The sequence below is a fragment of the Saimiri boliviensis genome, chromosome 7 (assembly GCF_048565385.1).
Source record: "Saimiri boliviensis isolate mSaiBol1 chromosome 7, mSaiBol1.pri, whole genome shotgun sequence".
NCBI classification, from domain to species: domain Eukaryota; kingdom Metazoa; phylum Chordata; class Mammalia; order Primates; family Cebidae; genus Saimiri; species Saimiri boliviensis.
This window is the reverse complement of record NC_133455.1, coordinates 16,032,950-16,055,074: the sequence shown is the minus strand read 5'-3', so window position 1 is coordinate 16,055,074 and position 22,125 is coordinate 16,032,950. Positions and strand designations below refer to the sequence as shown.

The 22,125-nt window shown below is 47.3% G+C and overlaps 1 protein-coding gene across 2 annotated transcripts in view; it reads left to right on the top strand.

Moving 5' to 3' along the window:
* The window catches only part of FBXW8 (F-box and WD repeat domain containing 8), a 126,577-nt gene extending 107,193 nt beyond the window's left edge, over nt 1-19,384 (top strand). For both annotated transcript variants that reach the window (XM_039472272.2, XM_074402186.1), the window contains 3 exons: nt 12,673-12,846; nt 15,693-15,803; nt 16,431-19,384. In XM_039472272.2, the coding sequence (XP_039328206.2) occupies nt 12,673-12,846; nt 15,693-15,803; nt 16,431-16,575 (430 nt within the window). In that variant the 3' untranslated portion in view covers nt 16,576-19,384. The remainder of the gene's footprint in view (nt 1-12,672; nt 12,847-15,692; nt 15,804-16,430) is intronic.
* The last annotated feature ends 2,741 nt before the right edge of the window (nt 19,385-22,125 follow it).

Below are 22,125 nucleotides of genomic sequence, written 5' to 3'. Positions count from 1 at the left end.
GAGGTAGCATGGCTGAGGGCCAGGGGCTGCTGGTGCCCCCTCCCCTGGGCCCGGCCCCGGGCTGCAGGTGGCGGGCTGCTCGGAGGCGGGTGTCAGATCGTGAGGCGGGCGCCCCTCTGTGCCAGAGCCCAGATCTCTGTCCTGCCACTGCCGCAGCTTGCAAAAATAATTATTTCGTCCAATAATATTTCCAACTCCTGACCTTCACCCCTAGCTACCCGCCCCCAACTTAGAGCAAGAAGATGATGTGAGTATGCTTTATCAGGAAGAAAAATAATCATTTTTCCTCCTGGCCTCCTAAAATGGCTGATACTACAGTGCTTGAGGGCTGAACTCCTCAGTGTGCGTCTGGGCATGCGCCGGGCTAGTTCTCCTTAGAAATCAGGCTTGGTAAGTGGCCCGCATGTGGCACAGCAAAAGAGTCAAGTCAGTTTGTAGTCTTAATCCCGCATTTTAGTCTTCAGGCTGAGCTCTACAGAGGCTCCAAGCGCCTCTCCTAGCATCTCCATCCACTGACCTGGCAGCTGCTTGTTTTCTAGGCGAGGCGATGTGGAGGGCTTTTGGGGATGTGGGTGATGCCCAGAGTTTGCTTGCAGTATGCACATTTAGAGCTTCAGCCACAGCTAGGCTCGCCAGAAACTAGAAGGATGCTGCAGAGAGGAAACCTCTGCTTTCTGCAGAATTACAAAAATATTAAGAAAAAAATTCTACAGAGTTCCAAAAAGCAACACTTGAATTTGCAGCAAGCCAGGTACTATATTGAATCCATAATGAAATGATGTATAGGCATTGTAGTAGGTATTGTAAGTAATCTAGAGATGGTTTCTATGGGAGGCTATGTGTAGGTTATATTCAAATGCCATACCATTTTCTGTGAAGTGAGACCTGAGCATCTGTGGATTTTGGAATCCACAGGGGGTCTTGGAACGAGTCCCCCGTGGATACTGAGGGATGACTGTATACACTCAGTAAAGCTGACTTTTCCTCTGGAGCAGGCTGCCTTATTATGTATGCACGGCCAGAGATGGGGGTTCCATGCCTGGTGTCACAGGGTTCTCTGGTCAGTTTGCAGTCCAAATTTGATCATGTTAAGTCCATTTTATTAGTAAGCCAATGTTACATTTTTTTAAAAACGCTCTATCTCTGTGGATGAAAAGAACAAACTAGTGACTTCGAGTTGAAGGCGGGGCATCCAAATTGGCATTTAACCAGTGTGAGTCCCAAAGCAGTGCCAGCTGTGTGCCCACTGCTGGTACATTAGGGGCCAGCCATCATATGTAAGAATACTGCCTGAGTCAGGGTTGCTGGGTCAGCAGCTTAGAATACAGGATAAAATCTGTTTTTGTTGTTTTAATAAAACTGCACATCTAGAAAAAAGGAATGAGGAAGCTAGACTGTGTGTGGAGAGAAGTCTTACTTTTTTCCCCCAGAGGCTTAATAGCTATGAGTAAGATCTCTTTTAGAGATGCTGGCCCAGGCTTGCATAGCTTATGTTTTATATCAAAAGCGGGAGTAAGGGGTCAAATACTATGAAGAGAACTATGTCCTTGGCTGTCACTTACTGACTGATGCAATTTTTTACAAACCCTAAAACCTGCCTGTTTTATTTTAAAAACTTAATTTCCACTGCATTTTCTTAGTGCTTTATGAATAACTTGGGAATGAGATGGACTCTAAAGGTGCATAAAACTGCCCCAGATTAAAACAAAAATATGTTTCCATTAAAGTAAGGAGTCAGTTTTAAGTAGTTTGCAAACATGGGTGGAACTTTGCAGAGTTTTATTTTGGGGGTGTGGGGGAACAATGGGCTTCAATTAAAAATGAAAAAATAGCCTATCACCATCTCAAGAAAAACCAGACACTTGAGGTCAGGAGTTCAAGGTCAGCCTGGCCAGATGGTGAAACCCCATGTCTACTAAAATACAAACATTAGCCAGGTGTGGTGGCGTGTGCTTGTAACCCCAGCTACTCGGGAGGCTGTGGCAGGAGAATCGCTTAAACTCAGAAGGCAGAGAGAGGTTGCAGTAGCCAAAATCCCACCACTGCACTCCAACATGGGTAACAGAGTGAGACTCCGTCTCAAAAAATAAAGAAAAACTAGAGAATAAACAGTCTGATGAAGAGCAAGAGAAGGATTGGGGTGGAAACTGAGTTACTGTTAGAGTATGCTTTTCCCTCGCTGGGAGGGAAGGACTGTAAACATGGAGGTGGAGAGAAAAGTGGGATTTTTGCGTAAGAGTTTATCAGTATAGATAATGAGTTTTTCTGAATGCATATTTTGTCTTTTCTTGCTAAGACGAAGAAGAAAGAGCAATGAGTAATGGTACTGAAGAGTGATGCACGTTGGCATCAGGACTGGCTGCTTCCTGTCCATTCCACTTACCACGTGCTGTCTGGTACTCAGAGGGTGTCTAGCACAGTGTATTTTCTATTCATTCTAAGATGTACATTTAAAAAAATTTCACATCTATGAAATCAGAATGGACTTTTATAATTGCATCATAAAATGGCAGCACTTTAAAAAGTTACATAAAGTAATGATGCTTCTTGGAATCAGTGGTGTTTTCAATGAAATTAAAGTATATATTCACTGAAGGCAACAATGAATTAATAGCTTAGGAATTGGGACATTTATGAGAAGCTTGAATGAGCCACTAAGGAAAAGTCTGCAGGAAATAATTTTTTTTTTTTTTTTAAGTTTAAACCCTGTCTGGGGTTTATTAAACATTTAGAATCTGTATATGTATGTCTTTCACTAAATTTGGTAAGTTTCCTGCCATTATTTTCTTATATAGTGTTTCTGAACTAATGATCTCTTTCTCCTCCCTTTCCGATAACCTCAATCATGTAAATGTTAAACCTTATGAAATCTTCCCACAGGTCACCAAAGCTCTTTTCATGTTCATTCCCAAATCTTTGCATCATCTCTGTTGATCTAACTTCAGGTTTACGGACTCGTTCCCATGTCATCTCCATTCTGCTGTTGAGCCTATCCAATGATTTTTTAATTTCAGATTTCATATTTTCTTAAAAATATCCATTCATTTTATATGTATAGTTTCTGTGTCTCTGCTGAGGTTGTTACTGTTACTGTTCCTGTGCATTTTACTTTTACCTCGTGGAATATAGCTACACAGGTTCTTTAGAGTCATTGAAGATTCCCAAACTGGCTAATCTTAGGGTTGACATCTGTTAATTGTCTCTTCCCTTTTCTTGTTTGGCTTTTGGTTTGGGATATGTCAAGTAATTTTGAATTATATTCTGGACATTGTGGATGTTATGTTAGATACCCTCTGGATCCTGTTATGTAATCCTTCAAAGAATGATTTTTGTTTTGTTTTGCTTTTAAACAGGCAGTCACCCTGATTAGGTTCAGATGGCAAGTTCTGTTTTGCCCTCTGTGGGTGGTGACTCCAATGTCAGTTTGCTTTCCAAAGCTGTTTAATTTCTTTTCTGTTTTTGGTCTGCGCATATGCTGCTTGGGGTATTCTGAGGCTTGGCAGTGGTTCAGTCTTAGTTGAGCTCTTAAAGCCTTTGCTGTCCTGCTTTGAATCTGTCCCACATAGCCCCAGGGATGAGCCTGGGATTTATGTGGGTTTAGACACAGTATTATGAAATCCCTTTCTCTAGGTTCCTCCTGTCTTAATCCTTACACTTTCCAGCCTTCAGGGACTCCTTTCCCTTACAGTTCTCTGGTCAGAAAGATGGGGTTTCTGTCAGAGTTCTACCTACCTGCATTGCTGCCACCATGGCAGCATGTGACTAGGAACTGTCCTTGGGGCACAGCCACAAGAAAGAGGAAAAAACCCACAACAACCCTCACCCCTATTCTTTGGGGACTGCAGGGCTCCCCTCTGTTCCTCTGGTCAGAAGGCTGGCGTTTCTATTGGAGTTTCGGCATCCCGCACCCCCTCACAGTGCTGCATATTGTAGCCCATACTCAGGGCAAGGCTGCAAGAGGAAAAAGGGGAAAAAGTGGGAAACTCCTCTCCTGTACGGCCGCTTCCGTAGGTCTGACTCTCCTCTGCAGTCTGTCGGCTTGGGTTGACTCTCCAGAGTCCTCAGGTGTTTGTATTTGCGTTTTGTCCATAGGTTTTGCTGGCAGTCAGCAGGAGAGAGGCAGTAGCGGGCTTGTTCCAACGTGGCCAGAATCAGAACGCCCTCCTTTCTTTTCAGTGACTTAAGTCAGCACCGTAGCTGGTGGTTGAGGGCTGTATTAAATGAGGGCCCTTCCCATTGTGTAGCTCTCAGTCTTCTCATCTGTGATCTGCTCATTTTCGCCAGTGAAACTGGGGATCTAGCAGGGAGAAGCTAATCCATGCTATGGAGAACCGAGAGTCGGTGCTAAGGGCAAATGCCAGGATGTAATTGGGTTGCTAAGGCAACAGTCATTGAGCTAGCAAATTCCAGTGTTTCCCCCCATAGTCTCAAGTTTGTTTTTTAGGAGCGGTATTGAGATTTAATTTACATGCCACATGATTCACCAATTTAAATTGTACAATTTCGTGTTTTTAGTAGGTCCACGAGGTTGTGCAGTCATCACTACAGTCCATTTTAGAACATTTTCATCACCCCAAATAGAAACCCCATACCCATTAACAGTCACTCCCCATTTTCCTCATTCCCTACAGCTTTAAGCAACCACTAATCTACTTTATTTCTCTAAGCATTTGCCTGAACATCTCCTGTAAATAGAATGATGTACCTTGTGACCTTCTAGGACTGGCTTATTCCACTTAGCATGTTTTTAAGATAAACCCAACTTGTAGAATATTATCAGTAGGTCATTCCTTTTTCTGGCCAAGTAATATTCCCTTGTACAGATATATTACGTTTTCTTTATCCATTCATCAGTTAATGGACATTTGGGTTGCTTCCACCTTTTGACTATGATAATGTCACTGTTATCATTTATGTGTACGTTTGTATGTGGAGGCATATTTTCAGTTCCATTGGGAAATACGCTGGGAGTGGAATTGCTGGCTTTTGTGGTAATTCTGTGTTGAACCATTTGAGGAATTGCCAGACTCTTCTATAGTGGCTGCACCGTTTTACATTCCCACCGGCACTGGATTGGGGGTTCCAGTTTCTCCACCTTGTCACCAACCCTTGCTACTGTCTTGAATTCTAGATTTGCATTTCTCTGACGGCCAGTGGTGATGAATATCCTTTCACGTGCTTATTAGAGTTGTTTATATAGCCCACGTACAAATCTCTTATCAGATATGTGATTTGCAAAATATTTTCTCCCATTCTGTGGGTTGTCTTTTCACTTTCTAGATCGTATTCTTTGAAGCACACAAGTTTTCAATTTTGACGATGTTCCATTTGTCTATTTTTTCCTTTTGTCATTTGTGCTATTGATGTCATAGCTAAGGAACCATTTTTTAACCCAGGCTCATGAAGATTAACTCCTAAGTTTTCTTCAGAGGGTTTTATAGTTTTGGCTCTTACACTGGGGTCTGTTACCCATTTGGAGTTAATTTTTATATATGGTGTGAGGTAGAGACCTAAACTTCATTCTTTTACATGTGAATATTCAGCTATCCTGGCACCATCTGTTGAAAAGACAATTCTCTCCCCCATTCAGTTGTCTTGGCACCACTGTTGAAAATCAATGGACTGTAACTTTGAGGGTTTATCCTGGACTCTCAGTTCTGTTCCATTGATCTGTATGTCTGTGTTCTGGCACTGCCACACTGCCTCGATTACCTATAGCTTTTTGATTATAATACCTCACCTTTTTAAAAATAAGTAATATACAGTAAACTTCCAAATGTCAGGCATATCCAACAGCGTCACTGTGTATGAAAGTAGCAATATGGATATGGGACATATTCATATGACTTAGTTAATAACTAGAAGTTTTAGTATTTCCAACTTGGGATCCTGTGCCCCTTTTTTGGCCTTTGATACACATGATCATCTTTGTCCACTGGGTGAACTTGTTATGTATCTCAGAATGTTGGGTCTAGCAGATCTCTTCAAGACCATCTAATGCTGGACCAGAAAGGTTCAGTGACCAGTCTGAAGGGCTTGTGTTACTCTTGGCCATATAGAATTTTATGTTCTACTTACAGAGAACTCTAAACTTCAGAGGTACAGACTTAAAATACAGAGAGCACTAAGCTTAGCCTAATTGGATTAAACTAGCCTAGTTGGATTGAACAGTAACTAGAAAAACATGTATTTCCACTTCTACCTGAAAATACATGTTTTTCTAGTTGCTGTTTAAAATGAATCTTTCACCAAAGGCCATCGTCAGTGCTTTGTAGATAAAGCTATTGATTTTGGCATATAAGGTTATATTTAAAATCCTCTTTAATAGCCCAAGGTTCAGTGAGACCAAACAGAATCGTGTATTGATTTCTTTTTTAAAAAAATACTGTTTTAAAAATTCGGTCATTTCAAAAAAGCCTCCATCGTAACACCTTATTGCTTGTTCCCTTTATTTTCTGGATAGAAATATAGCTGAAGGTCAAGTCTTCCTTAATGAAACTGCCGAGCCAGACACTGAATAGGCTTCAGCTTGCCGTCAGATACAGTGTGCCTCATTATCATATGGGAGTATTTAATCCAAGCCAATAGGAAGCGCGCCCTGAGTTGTGACCCCCCAATTACAGAGTCTCAGCGCTTGCTTCTTGCCCTGACAAGTATAAAGTTGTGTGCTGCGCTCGTGCCACTGCTGCCTGCTGTTAGAGAGAGAGTGATTGGGGCGTAAATGTTGCGTTTGCTCCATCTGCAAGTGTTATAATAAGTTATTCAAAGCTCTTAACACAGGACCAACCAGAGTGTGCCTCCCTCTCGCTTCCAGCACGTTTTCCTGCCCATCAGATGGATGCTCCTCTGTTGGAGTCTTTGGAAGGTTCTGGTGTCTTTTGTTTTAATTGGTGGGCTACAGCCGACTCCTATGGTGTGATTTTCATTAGAGAGGGGCTGGAGAGAGGGAGTGTTGGAACCGTCCTCCAAGCCCAACCATGAATATTAAACATAATACAATTACAGCTTTCAGACCAATTATTTTTCTTTTCAATGGGCAAAGTTGATGAAATACTCGCTAGATAGGGATTCACAGTATCTACCATTGGCTCCTCTTTGTCCCTGGAATCGGCTGTCTTGGCATGTTTTGGTGCCATTTGCTGTGCTACCTGTTTCCCAGCATCGAGTATTTGGTTCAAGGGCTGAGCCGACGACGGGCTTTGCCAAGGTGCACGGCGTTCGGGCCGGTGCTGCGTGCTGTCGGGTGTCCGGGGCAGGTACCTGTTTCTTCCTGTGAATCTGAATGGCTTGGGTGGGCTTGGCATACTGTGCTGTCTGCTGTTTCTGTCTGTTGACGAGAAGCCAGAGCGGTGCTTCTCTAAGGAGATGTCAGAAAAACGTTTTTCCTTTTTTCTTATGGGGAGACATTCAAAGCTGGTTTGGCCTATTTTTTTTTTCCTTAGTGATATAAAAGACACTAAGGCTGTATCTTTTGGTTTATTTGTTTATTTTGTTTGGAGCCATCCATACTGGTATCTAAATACAATAGGAAAACAGATGGCAAACTTTGAACTTCTGGACCAAATTTGTGTTTGCCTTTGTCTCCTTAACAGCCAAACTGTAAATTATGGAGTATAAATATTCAACAGAGGGGCTCTTTATGGAAATCACCATAGCAGAATAGACTCTGATTAACCAAATATGCACTGAAAACTACTTGGTAAACATTTCCGCTCCCCCTTCCCCAGCCCTTTTCAAGTTCCCATTCTGGCCTAAAGTCAGAGTTCCGTTTCCAGCATTTCTACTTCTTCTCTTCTCTGCCCACACAGCCCGAGTTCTCTGACCTACACATGCCTAAGGAGAGGTATCTGTAAGTGCTCCTGAGAGACACCTTGGTTTTCAGAGTAGTCTTCATGCTCTCTGCGTCTTTCTGGTCCCAGATCCCTCACTGGCAGGTCCGGGACTGCACAGCATTTGTAGCAACGGACCTCTCTGTTCTCCTGCGCTGCCTGCTGGTCAGTTCACATGGCCTAGCAGGAAGAAGAAACAGTCCCTCCTCTGTGTTCTCAAATGATGTGTTGTTACCATCCTATTTTATTTCACCTTATCTAAGAAATAGATGAAAGTATTGTTTTTTCAATTATGAAACAGAACAGATGTATGGGAGCATCTAGAAGGTATGTGTACAGTTTCAAGAACAACAGAGAATGCCCACACCTCCACCTCTCAGCTCAGGAAACAGTGCAACCAGTACCCTGAAGGCCTCCCAGTCATGGTTGAATTCTTGTTTTTTAAACCTGGCAGTGTCCAGAATAAAACACAAAAGCCTCCTTTATTGCTCTCATTCTTCTCCAAGGTAAATGCTGTTAATGTTCAAGTTATGTGCTTCCAGAATTTGCCTTTAAAATTGTTTGGTTTTATTTAAACAGGAAGCATGCACATTCATAATGGGACTGAAAAGCAAGGTAGCATAGAGGGCGAGGTGCATCCCTGTTCCCGAGCGGCCTCGTCAGCCTCCCTGATTGCGACTGCTCAATGCTGAGCCTTCTGCAGGGCGCGCCCCCACACACACAGCCTGAACGTGTGTCCCGTGGCACATGCCTGTGCGCATGGCTGCCAGTCGGCCTGTGTGGTTCTGCCCATTCTCTAATGACTACGCCGGGTCCCACCGTATGGATGTACCATAATTGCTTTAACTAGCACTCAGTGGATGAGCTAGGTAGTCGTGCCACCTACATCCAGTCATTCCCATTCATGACGGCTTAAGTGTTGTTCTAATTTTTCCTGTCAGTATAATTATCTTTCCTTAATAGGTCATGTCTTTTTGTCTCAGGCTGTTTTTTAAGACCTCTTTGTCTGTGTTTTCACATTTTGTAAGTTACACTCTTCGGTATGTATTTCTTTGTCTTTATTGATTAGTGTTCATTGAGTCGGCATGCATGTCTTTCATGAGTTCTGGGGAGACATCAGCTCTTAACTATCTGCACTGTTTTCTCCTTCCGGGACTGTGGACGTATGCTGCACCACCCCTGTGTCCCTCATGTCTCTTAACCCCCCCATTCTTCAGATTTTTCTTCTAATTCACACATTCCCTGATCTGCTTCCAGCCAGTCTCCCGAATTTAATTTCAGAGACTATACTTTCATGCCTTTGTATTTAAAGCAGGAATCTCCACACTCCCCTGCCTGCCTTGGGTGGCCCTTCAGTGTGTTTGATGAACCCACGGACCTGAGCCTGGTGCTTGCCAGCAGCCTCCCCCACCACGCTGGCAACTGAAGTCGCAGCTCACCCTCTCCCATCTGGTTTTCAGCTCAGGTCTGGGGGAAGTCACTTACTATGTGAACTCAGCAATGCCCTTCAAAGTTTGTTAGTTATATTTTTCCAGCACCAGTAAGCGTTTTGCAGTGGAAGCGTCAACATGTCTGAAACAGAAGCCTCTTTTGCAACTAAGAGCAGTGCTTTGGTGACTGGCCTTGTGTCTGTGAAACATGGAGAGCTGTCTCCAACAAGTGGAGTTGCTGGCTCAGTGAGGGGCGTGTGGTATTTGGTTGGATATTGCCAAGTCTCTCCCTAAAGAAGGATTTCTGCTTGCCCCAGCTGTCTAGGAGTACCTGTCCATGTCTTGCTGCCACACAGCGCCTCAGAGGGCATGCTGCCAGACTCCCTTTACCGGGTACACAGGCGACAGGTGGCACTGCATTGTAGTTTTACTGTGTAATTTCTCCTATTACAGTAAACTGAAAACATCTTACACATGTTTAAAAGCCATCAATATTATTCTGTGAATTGCTTTTTCTTTTCTCTCAATTTAATAATGGGTTGTCAATCTTTACTATTTATTTGAAGGCATTTATTATAACACATTAGCCCTCTTTGTGGCAAACATTTTCCTCAGTTTGTCATTTGACTTTCTGATTGTTCCCCTTCATAGGAAAAAGTCAAACCCTTTTATGTATAGTTACCAATCTTTTCACCTTCTGGACTTGGTTTTGTTTAGAAAGAACTTCCCTCCTCTGAATCTTTTTTATAGTTTAATTATGTGTAACTCTTTGTGCCCTCTGTAATTGATTTTGTGTAATATAAGTAGTAGAGCTCCAAGTTGAGAAAATTATTAGAGTATTTTGCCTCTAACTGCTATTACAAGTGGGTCATTTTTTTATTCTATTTTTTAAACTAGATTTTAGCATATAAATTTATATTTGTGTATTACTGAATTCTCTGGGACTGTCCCTTCTCACTAATGAGAAGTCTACCCGCTTCTTTCTGATTTTTATACCTTCATTTTTTCCTTTTGTCTAATTGTACCTGGTTTTTAAAAAACAGTGTCAATTAATGGTGGTGAAAGTGGCCCACTGTTTCTAAAGACAGCATCAGGAATAGGTGTGATGTTTCATCCCGTTTCTTTCGGCATCTGTGGACGTGACCGGCGGTTTTTCGTAGGTTCTACTTGTCTGTGGCATCTCGCTATGGAGTCTGTTACTGAGATTGCATTCGGGTAAGCAGTTTTCTTGGAGTCTGTTGTTGAGATTTCACTCAGATATGTAGTTCTCTTTGATCGCGCTCTCAGGGTTAGACTTTGGCAACAGAAAGCTGGCTTTGTGGAGAATTTGGAGGCTTTACCTCCTCCCTTTCCGAGGCTGTGGAACAGCTGCGATAGCCCTGGAGGTGGCTGGTCCTCGCAGGTCTGGCCAGTCACTTGTTCCTTTTTTGCAGGGACTGTCGCCCCTTGCTGGCTTCCTCAGTCTGTTTGTTATTTCATCTACTTGGATTTTCTGTCCCCTGGGGATTTGTTTTGATAATTCTTATTTATTTTCCCAGAAAGCCATTTATTCATCTAAGTTTTCAGATTTGGAGATTTTTAAAAATTAATTCAAGAAACAGAAAACCTGAAAAGATTATAGTGACTAAAGAAACAATTACAAAGACAAAAACAGGCTGGGTGCGGTGGCACATGCCTGTAATTCCGGCACTTTAGGGTCTGAGGCAGGTGGAGTCTTTGAGCCCAGGAGTTCGAGACCAGCCTGGCAACATGACAAAACCATCTCTACTTTAAAAAAAAAAAAAAAAAAAAAAAAGTCGCCAGGCATGTGGCACATGCCTGTAGTCCTAGCTGCTTGGGAGGCTAGATGATCCCCTGAGGCTAGGAAATTGAGGCTGCAGTGAGCGATGGTGCCACCACCTTCCAGACGGGAGTGAGACCCTGTCTTTAAAAATAATAGTAAAAAACAAAACCTGCACAAAAGAAAATTGATCCCTGTAGTTTTGTTTTTTCCAGGTTAGTCTGACCAAACCTTGAGTAAACTGCCCCCTTCACTGTGATAAAGTGCTCTGAGCTTATGCTTTTTACCTTGAAATCTGCCTTTTCTAGTATTATAATTGTAACATCTTTTCCTCCTCGTGTGCAAATGTGTTTTTCATGCGTAGCATGTATTTTTAGTTTGTGATCCATCGGCAGCTCTTCTTGTTAATAGGTAGGTTTGCCCTCTGTGCCTCTATGGCCCCAGCAGACACATGAGGTCCCACTTAAGCCATCTGTCTTCTTGATCTGGTATACTGCCACGCCACTTTCTTTCAGAGAGTAACCCCAGGTAGTTCACTGTTAGTCCTTTTCTGTTAAAGAAAAGAAGTCTTTATTATGCCTTCCAACTTGGTAGTATGCTAGGTTTAGAATTTTTGGTTCAAAATAATTTTCCCTCAGAACTTGGAAAATCTGGGTGTGTGTGTGTGTGCGTGCAACTCAGGGCACAGGACATGTTTCACATCTTTTGGGTCAGATATGCGCTTATGATCACATTGCATCATGTATCCTTGTGTTTGTCCTGTTCCCAGGTGGATGGTAGGGTCTTTTCAGGGCAGGGACTGTCTTTTTCCACTTGCATCATGGGGTCTCTTAAACACATCTTTACAGTTATTACATGTAATGAATTGGATTTACTTTTAGCCTTTGTGGCTTACTGTGGGAACTTAAGTATGGTGGTGGTTGTAGTGGATAAGAGATTTCTATACCATTATCTTAATTTATCCTCATGTGAAACATTCAACGTATATAAAAAGTAGTTTTTAAAGAGGTTCTTAAATGTGGATTATTATAAGGCAAGTAATTATTTCCAGAAGTGACTGCACAGAGTGCACACGCCCTTATCCCTGCTCTGCGGTGTGTAGTCAGGTATAAAGGCGTTCCCTTCCTCAGCTCCAACAAGACAGTGCTGAACTCACAAAGTCAAGTGGATTTTCCTAACGGGTAAGGATCTGGGTGTATGGCTGTGTAGCTCTTGCCCTTAACAGGTGGTTTTACCCACAGCAGAACTACTGTGCTGGGCAGCACAGCTACTGCTGGGACGGGTTTTTCAGGCCAACCCGCTTGTGCAGCCACAGAGCCAGGCAGATCTCAGCCTCCTCCTGAGTGATGCAGGTACCCCTTCCCTGTTAAGCAGATCAAGTGGGCAGCCACTGTCCTTGGCCTGCGTCTTTCTTGCTTCATGTGCTTTTAAACCATTCTGATTAGACGGTTGTAGGTCCTCCCTGACAGTGTACTAATTAGGAGATAAAAGTCTGATATTATTATTGATGTTTGCAGCTGAGTTCTTTCATAGCAGTGTTGTGCACAGACCAGCAGAGCGGAGGGGGAGTTTGTCATTTCAAGCTTTGACGCTAACCCCATTTCCGTTCTGTGCTCTTCTTGGGCCTGTCCAGGGTGAGGATCCACGACCTCCGCGCCAGTAACGTCGCGCTGTCACTCCCTGCCCACCAGCTTGGGGTCTCTGCTGTGCAGATGGACGACTGGAAGATCGTCAGCGGAGGCGAGGAAGGCCTGGTGTCTGTGTGGGATTATCGGATGAACCAGAAGCTATGGGAGGTGTATTCTGGGTAAGATGCATTCTAGACACTCTTGGGAGTTTCTAGTAGGAACAGGGAAGGCAGCGGTAGTCAGCCTGCACCAGGCACAGTGCTAAATGCCCCCTAACCCTGGGCTTCACTGGGTGAGCCCTCACTGTGACCCTAGGAGCCAGCCGCTGGGCCAGCACCACTCTGCAGAGGACGAAACGGGCTTGGAAATGGTGCTGGTCGGTAGGGATGCAGTTCCTGTCTCTGACATCATTCAGATTGCCACAGTTCATACCCAGCTTTCTCTGAGAATGAAACTACTGCTTAGGATTCTTCCATCTTAATAAACAGAAAAGGTGACTCGGAAACATAGGAAGCTCGCTGAGCTAGACCATGAGGTGATACCCCACCTGCTCCCAGGCGGAAAGCAGGGCTGGCCCAGCCCGCCGTCCTCCACCCGAGCCCGTCACAGGTAACCACGGTCTTCTGCCCGGTGCATAGACTTCGCTCATGATGTTTAGATAGAAGAGCACTTAGGACCGAAGGGGTTCAGGCTCCAACAAAGGAGAAATTTGTCATCATTTCCACCTTTAACACCACTATTCGAGATATAAATAGATACTATCCTCAGCACAGGCTGATGGCTTCACAGATGTAGGTTTCAGCCAATAGCGCCTGACTGGTTAAGACATTTTCTTTGAGCCTGCCCCTGATGTTTACAGCGGCAGCCCAGCGCAGGCTCGAGGCCACCACCTCTACCTGACCCCTCAGGCCTCAAATAGGAGACACTGCTTTTGAGACAGGTGGGGACAGAGGCAACCGGCCCTCTCCCTCACCGCCCCTCAGCGCTGCTATGAAGACATTCGGCCAGGCATGGTGGCGTGTACCTGCGGTCCCAGCAACTCAGGAGGCTGACGGGGGAGGATTGCTTCATGGAGCCCAGGAGTTTGAGGCTGCAGTGATTGTGCCATTGTACTCCAGCCTGGGGAACAGAATGAAACCCCATCTCTTAAAAATAAGAGATTCTGGGCCAGTGGGCTATGAGCATGACAACACAGATGAGCAGAAACAGGGCGAGGCCCTCGCACATGAACTGAGACTTGCTCCCGGCTTCCTGCAAATCCAGATAAACGCAACCTCGGAGAAGCAGCATAGTCTTCTTTCAAGTGCAATGGCAGTAATTTGACAGAAGTCGCCACGAGGCGGCACGGGTAAATGCAGAATGGGGATTCTTCCTTGGAGGGCTGCTGGCGAAGTGTGGCCGGCAGGTTTTATCAGACACAGTCCGGTCCTGCCCAGCCTGCCCCTTGCTGTGGCTGTCCTGTCCCAGAGGCCTCAGCCCTTTTTCTCGTTCCATGGTGATGCACTAGGTTGCCACCAGGTGGCACCAAACAGCAACTAAAACTCCCGCAACAAAATTCCGGGAAGCATCTGCCCTGGAGGAAACCGTAGTATTTGTTGTAAAGCAGTGACTGGATCCACCATCCAGGTCCTCAGGGATGTCGCCAGCCCCAACTCCAACAGCTCTCATTTTTCTGTCTGCAAAGCTTCACTCCCTGGGACAGGCCACTGAGACGAAGCCTGTGTAAGGACAGCCTTCCCCAGGGTGTGGTCCTGTCCCAGCACTGCCTCTGTCCCTCACGCAGTCACCGTTTTCAGCAACACAAGGCTCACAGACACACAGTCTCCTGCCCAGACCTCACCGACTTGCTCAAGTCCTCACCTGCTGCCAGGCCCAAGTCGCTTACAGCCCCGGGCTGGCTGTCCTTCGGTTGCTGGCATGGCCCTCCCGCTGTCTACTTCAGCCTCGCCAGCCCTGGTCCTCTCGGGGCTCTCCCTCTGGTCGCCTGCCTGACGGGGCACCAGGAGTCTGCTAGGCTGCAGGCCTCCACAAGCCTGCCCTCCCTCCCTCTGTGGGGCTTTCTCATCCTCCAGGCCCCATGCCAAGTCTGCCACCACTCTCCTCCTGTGGGTGTCCCCAGCCCGGGGAGGCAGGGCTCCAGCTGCTCCCCAGCTTCCCTCCCAAGAGTCCTGTGCTTTAGTCAAGGGTGCAGCCCCAGCCGTCCTGGGATCAGCCACACAGGTGTCGTCCCTCCTGCGCCCCCTCCTGGCAGACCCTTTCAGCCTGCCGCGCCTCCTGCTGCTCCTCCCAGCGCTCCATTCTGGGTCACACATTCTTTGTAGCTTGTAAGGTCCCTCGTGCTTCAGAAGCATTGGTCACGTTTTCTGGGACTGCATCTTACCTTCTTCACTAGCTAGGGCCCTCCCTGGGAGAGACATCCACCTGGATGCGACATCTTTTTAATCCAGCGTCTCCTAGCTCAATGCCGTGACCACAGCAGATACTCCACGAAAGGTTCAGAACCAACACAAGCCTCTCTTCAACAAACTTAGAACCACTTTGTTCCAAGATTTCCCGAACATGCTTTCACCACCCAGGGTACATGCATCACTGCAGCCCTGTGAGCAGGGTGGAGGCGCCTTTAATGGACCGACACTTAACACGTCCCCAGTGCCCTCTAGATGATGGGGCGCCTGGCTGGGAGAGCTCAAGGGACTTGCCCAGGGAGGCAGCGAGGGGCCTGTCTGTTGCATGTGGGTGATCTGTCTCCAGTAGGGTGTCCGCAGTGTACCAGGTTGCTGGGGGAGACGCCAGCATGGGTTCAGGGCACGTAGACCTGTTTAGAGAGTCATGCCCAGAGTGTGGCCTTGTCACCTGAGCTTTGGGAGCTGAGGTAAGACACTGCTCCCTCCTGTGTAAAAGGGAAGCTTAGCTTCGTGGGTTCTAGAATCCCTGCAGCTCTGAAGCCCCAGATCCGCAGGAGCAAGAGCAGGCATACGCAGGCCCCACGGACGCGGCTTCTGAGCTCTCTCCCGCTGCCTTCCAGACACCCCGTAAAGCACGTCTCATTCAGCAGTCGCAGCCTCATCACGGCCCATGTACCCTGCCAGCCGGTGGTGCGAAACGCAGATCGGGACAGCGTCACTCCTCACCGGAGGTGAGCGGTGGGCGGGGCTGGATCTGCCCGTGTTCAGAAGAGACCATCTTAGTTTGCCTGACGTATAGAACCCCTCCCCAACTCTGTAACACACTGCATCCTGTGAGCTACACCGTCAGGCAGGGCCCTGCCTTTCCAGGAATTGGGAACATAAACGTGGATGCTGACCTGTACTGAGTTCCCGGCATCTGATGCGGGACAGCCCTGTGGGGTGGGTCCACTCTGTCGCCTGCATAGAGAGGGAAGGAAGCCATATGCTGAGGGGCCTGCTGTGCTTAGAATCCGGTCATGGGGGTGAGACCCCGTCCTCTTGAGTCGAGTCCTCGCAGTCTGCTGGGTGACTTGGCTGCCAAGCAAGAGACGCCCCCCCCCCACCAACCCCCTTGCAGGTAGGCACAGGTGCCTCTGTCATTAGACGTGGCCTGGCCTCCTTGCTTCAGCGCCTTGCCCTGTGACACTCACTGCGCCCACCCGCTGACCACTAAGCCCGGGACTGTGAGTGACGGACATTGTGTGCCAGAGGACACCTTTGCGAAGATGAACCTCTGTCTGGTCTCAGGCGAATGCGGCCGGGGCGAGGGCCAGCAAGGCAGCCCTGACCTGTCGTTCTCTTTGTGCTCTCTCTAGACACTGGGGACTGATCCGTGCCTATGAGTTTGCGGTAGACCAGCTGGCCTTCCAGAGCCCGCTCCCTGCCTGCCGTCCCTCCTGCGACACCATGGCCACTCACTGCTACGACCTTGCACTGGCTTCTCCCTATAACCATGTTTAGAGAAGTGCCTCAGCTGGGAGCAAGGAGAAAAATGGGAAGAACCAGTTTTATCCATCTTAAAACCACAGGCAGCTCTGCACAGGGGAAGAAGGCAGCCCTAGGCACGGTGCCTGACACACGCGTCTCCCTTGCCCCTACCTGATTGCCCCCGGCACCTGGGAAAGCTGCTGTTTGCTGGGGCTCGAGTCCCACCTGCTGCCCACTCAAATGTAGCCCAGCCGTGGCACCCCCAGCCATCCGGCCACCCTGGCCTCAGATCCCTCACGCCGCCTTGGGCCTCTCACTGAAGTCCCACACAGCCCCTGCTCGGCTTCTTTCCCCTTTTCCTCTGAGGGCCTTCAGATTGGCCTGTCCCTGGCCTCCAAGGCAGTATCTCCGCGTCAGTTTCCCTGTATTAACTTAGGGTGCTCTTCTGCGACCTCGCCACCACCACCTCCCAGCGTCAAGCTGGTAGGGCCGGACCTTCTCTTCACAGCTTTTACCACGGTTTATAATTATATACTTATACAGTTTAGTCATTAATGACTCTTTTGCTAACTATTGTGTCTATGATATGTGATATAAAGTAACTATTTTCTAAATACTGACTAAGCAGCCATCAAGATGAAACAGGACATGAGAAAACAGAGCCACCGTTTCCAAAGCATTCCGGAAGCAAGCTATTGCCTTACTGTTGATTTTCAACACTTCTAAACACAATGGCATCCACCTACTATACCTTCAGAATATCAAAGCAAAAACTGATAGAACTACAAAGAGAAATAAAATCCATTCTCACAGCAGGCGATCAGCAGACCAACTCAGTGAGAAAAACTTAAAAGATCTGGAGGATTTACTTCATATCCCTAACAAGCTGGATCCAGTAGGTGTGTAGAGAATTTCAGACACATGTAGACCATGCACCAAAGACCAGCACGTATGAAAGCCACGGAGAACATCTCAGATGCGCAAAGATTCGCACCATAAAGGCCACATTATAACCACCCCCTACCGTGACGCATTGCACCCTGTGGGCTATACCCTCAGGCAGGGCCCTGATTTTCTAGAAATTGACGCCAGTGCAGAATCACAAGGAATCAACAAAAAGCAAAATAGACATCCCGAGTTAACTTGGACTTAAAAAGGTTACTAAAAACAAAATATAAACTCACTAGACTAGGTTGACAGTAAAAGCGCCGAATATAAAACCCAGGGGATGAGGCTGGAAGGGACTGAGAGGAGCCGTCGCCTTGGCTCAAGGCGGCAGCAGCCCCAAAGCAAGCAGAGGGAAGAGCTTAACTTAGGACAAAAACAGACACTGATGGAATAGAAAACCAATAGCTAATAGCCAAAAACAGGTTTCTGTGGTGGTGTTTTCTGTAGGTGGACTATTGCTGTGTCACCCAGGCTGGAGTACAATGGCCCGATCTTAGCTCACTGCAACCTCAGCCTCCCAAGTAGCTGGGATTACAGGCGCCCGCCACCACGCCCAGCTAATTTCTGTATTTTTAGTAGAGACAGAGTTTTGCCACGTTGGTCATACTGATCTCAAACTCCTAACCTCATGATCCGCCTGCCTTGGCCTCCCAAAGTGCTGGAATTACAGATGTGAGCCACCACACCTGGCCCAAAAGCAGTGTTTTTAAAAAAATAAATAAAACTCCGGATAAAACAAAAAGGTACAAGGGGCTATGCGGAAGAGAAAAGGCGGTGAGGAAGTAGGAGAAGCACCTTTCGTGTGGGAATCACTCACCCACACTCATCCCAGAAAACAAGTGCACATGTGTATGTATCAGAGGGAAGGGCTTGCCATTCCTCAAAAGCCTAGAACTTTCAAGTCATGAAGGTTCTGGATCAGATTGCTTAAGATAGCCATTCCACATTCATCTCCAAATACACAGGGGAACGGAGCAGACAGAGCAGCGACTGGGAAGCATCCCCTCCCTGTCCAGAGAGCGCTGCTTTCTTTCAGCCCCTGCCTTCCTGCGAGCAGATGGACCAGAGGGTTTTCTGCTTCCTTTCAACCAGATGGCTTCCTAAATGGAGACAGCCTGTAGGTAGCAAATGCAGGATTTTGTTTACTTTTGTCGTCGTCATGTGGTGGTCTGACTGCTCACTGGTGACCTTGCTCTAAGGTTTTCTTCGAGCCCAGCCCTTTCTCTCTCATAGTCTTAATGCATCTGGACCACTGGGGAAAATGTTTTTCTTTCAAAAAGCAGCCCCGTGCAGTCTGCATTCACAGTTCATTTTGCAGGTGCATGATCCCTTCCCTTCTTTGCGGCAATTAAGAGATAACAAACTTTAAAAGACATTAGACCCAGAACTCGGCCAGCCAGCAGCTGGTCCAGCATAAAAATGTCACAACTGCAGCCCCTCCCACGCCAAAGCCTGTTCCTAATGTACCTGCTGTTCATGAAAGTTGCCTGGGTCTTGTAAAGGAGATTGATTGGACCCAAACTGTCATCTTCAAGCACGCCAACTTCAGGCAAGCGTTCTCTGCTGCAAACCTGAATGTCCTGGAATAAATCACACTGACAGGGAAAGGATAAATGCTCCTTGATAAGCCGAGATTTCTCCAAATTAAGGCACCTTACCTTTATCCAGACCCTTCCACAAGTTCTGAGTTTTTAGGGATGAATCCTCTCCTTTAGTGCCCTCAAAGACTCCTCCATCTGTGGCTCCCTAAAGGTAGAAGAGACTCAAGTATGCCCGGGGGAGCTGGGCGGAGAAACACCGAAGATCTCCTGTCTCATTTCAAAACACTGTCGGACTTGCTTTCTACTTTATGATGTCCGTATTTTTCTGATATTAAATGCTTTGGACGTGTTTATTGTGAAGTTATTTTAGCACTCAGGCAAGGCATACAGTGATAACCCTGGTATGCCACGGTTCCAGCTCTCTTCCCACCCCTTGAAATCTTACCTCCCACCATGGCTTTGTTTTGTAAACCCTCTCAGGCAAGTGGTTTTTCCCAGAACCTCCACTACAGGGGCTCCTAGCCCAAGATCCAAGAAACCCACAGCATTATACAGTAAGTCCTCACCAACTGTCTTTAATAGGTATTCTTAGAAACTGCAACTAAGCAAAATGATGTATAATCAAACTAATTTTGGCTGGGTGCACTGGCTCAGGCCTGTAATCCCAGCACTTCGGGAGGCCAAGGTGGGTGGATCACCTGAGGTCAGGAATTCAAGACCAGCCTGGCCAACATGGCGAAATCCTGTCATTACTAAAAATACAAAAATTAGCCAGGCCTGGTAGCATGCACCTGTAATCACAACTACTTGGGAGGCTGAGGCAGGAGAATCACTTGCACCGGAGAGGCGGAGGTTGCAGTGAGCCGAGATCGCACCATTGCGCTCCAGCCTGGGCGACAGAGTGAGACTTTGCCTCAAAAAAAGAGACAGCAACTTTAAGCATAATGATGTGTAATGAAACTAATTTTACTGTAGGCTAATTAATGTAAACGAGTTAAGTTCCCATAGCTTATTTCTGGCCATAAAAAACATCACCAAACTTTAGAACTTTAAACCAAACACTTAACGATATTAAACATTCAATAAATGTGAGTTATACATACGTTTAAGAAAAATTACTAACAACAACAAGGTAATTATTTACCCAGTTTTTGGTGACTCAGTGGCTGCTGGCAGTTGCAGCGCTGGTGGGTTAAATCATGAAATGTTTGCAAAGCAGAAATTGTCGGGAGCACCTCCTTCCACCACACAGGTCACACACCACAATGAACCGGCTCACTGGGCACTTCTGGATGGCGTCATTTCCTATTGTGCATGTGTATGATTATGCAAGACTGAATTTTTATTTTACAATCATTTTTATTCACTCCGCCTCTCATATTCCAACTCAGTTATTCTGGTTCAAGGTGGTGGGTGACCAGAGCCTCTCCCAGTGGCTCAGTGTGCAAGGCAGGGACCCACCCTGGACAGAACACACTCCCACCACTGGACACACAGACACACACACACACACCGCACAACATGTGCACATCTTTGGGGTGTGGGAGGAAACCAAAGTACCCAGAAAACTCGCACAGACAGGGAGGACGTCTAGACTCCACACAGACAGTGGACCTAGCCAGGAATCAATTTAGTTCTCAATGTTATGACAAAATGACATTGAATCAAACAGTGTTATTCTAGGACCTGCTGTGTGTGAAACAGTGCATGAGGGCATTTTCTGGGAAAAAGCATGGTTACCTCTCATCAGATTCTCGAAGGGGCCGCAGCCCCCGCTGAGAATGTCATCTCTGCCACTAGAGTGCGTTCTGTAACCCAAGCCCTGTGCCGCCCTAGTGCTGCTGTTGCCCAGGCAATAATTCACGTTTCAGAGACACTCCAGGGACGGCACCACCTTCTCCTACCAAGCAGAACTCCGTGCCCCAGCTGAACACTAGGGTTTCAGCTGACCAGAGGGAAAGTGAATTGCCCCAGGAGAAGAGCTTGGTCCTTTCTGAAAGGGACAGCTGACCCCCACGACATGAAGTCCTTCACTCCCATCCCACCTCATGAGAGCTGGAGGCCCCGCGTTTCAGGGGCTAGCGCTTCCCTCCCGACCTTAGAGGCAAATGCTGGTCGCAGCAAACCCACTTTGCTTACAGTTGCAGAGAAACGGCTTCCCCCAGTGAGGGGCCAGCCTTCTCATGACAATGGTCCGGTGGCTGCTATTCCGGGCAGGCCACCACAGGGGCTCCCACAGGGCGGTCTCCCGCTGCCTGACCGAGCCTCCGCTCTGAGCAGCAGCTGCGGCAGCAGTGAGCTTACAGCGCTGGCCAGCCGGCCAAGGTGCTGCGAGCCACACAGGCCTGCCCGCGTCACCCACGAGGCCAGGCCAGATGGTTACCTGGCTACCGCTGCAGGGGCCTGCGGCGACTTGGACCAGTGCTGCCTCTAATGTGCGATGGCACAGCCCCTCTCACTGGGCTCTGGCGGGCGCCTTGCTGTCCCCAGCCCACTTTCGGCTTCTGATGCTGAGCGTGGGCTTCCAGAAGCAACTGTCTGACTGCTTGGCACCGGGGGGCTGTTTCTTTCCCCGCAGCTGAGCTGTTGCCCTGTCTCTTCTTCCCTTGCCCCCTAATGCCAGGGCATGCTGCCTTGTCATTTCTCTAAGACAGACATGGCAGCTAGCTTCTCAGCGGGCCCCTCCACCACTGCCACCCTGTCACAGCCACTCTTGGGGCACTGGCCCTTCCTCTGTGAGACCAGAGCCCAGTCCCTCACTGACTTGGTCAACAGAGAGCCAAGCAGCCACCACGTCCTCCTCGGACCAGGCCGGTCCACCACCAAGCCCTGCTGACTGCCACATGCAAATTCTGCAAGAGGACAGAGACGGCACCAGTGTGCCGGTAGCAGTTCCGCCCTGGCCCCCCCAACTCAGCTCTTCCTGGCTTTCCCAAGGTCGCTGTGTGGGAGGACAGCCTGCAAGGCAGGTGTTTGCAAATGGCTTGCCAAGGCAACTTGTATTTTTAACTCCCCATCAGCCTACTTAAGTCACACGGCACTGTTTCCAGGAGAGTTCAGCCTCAGCCTCGTTAACTGCAGGCAGGTGAGGACA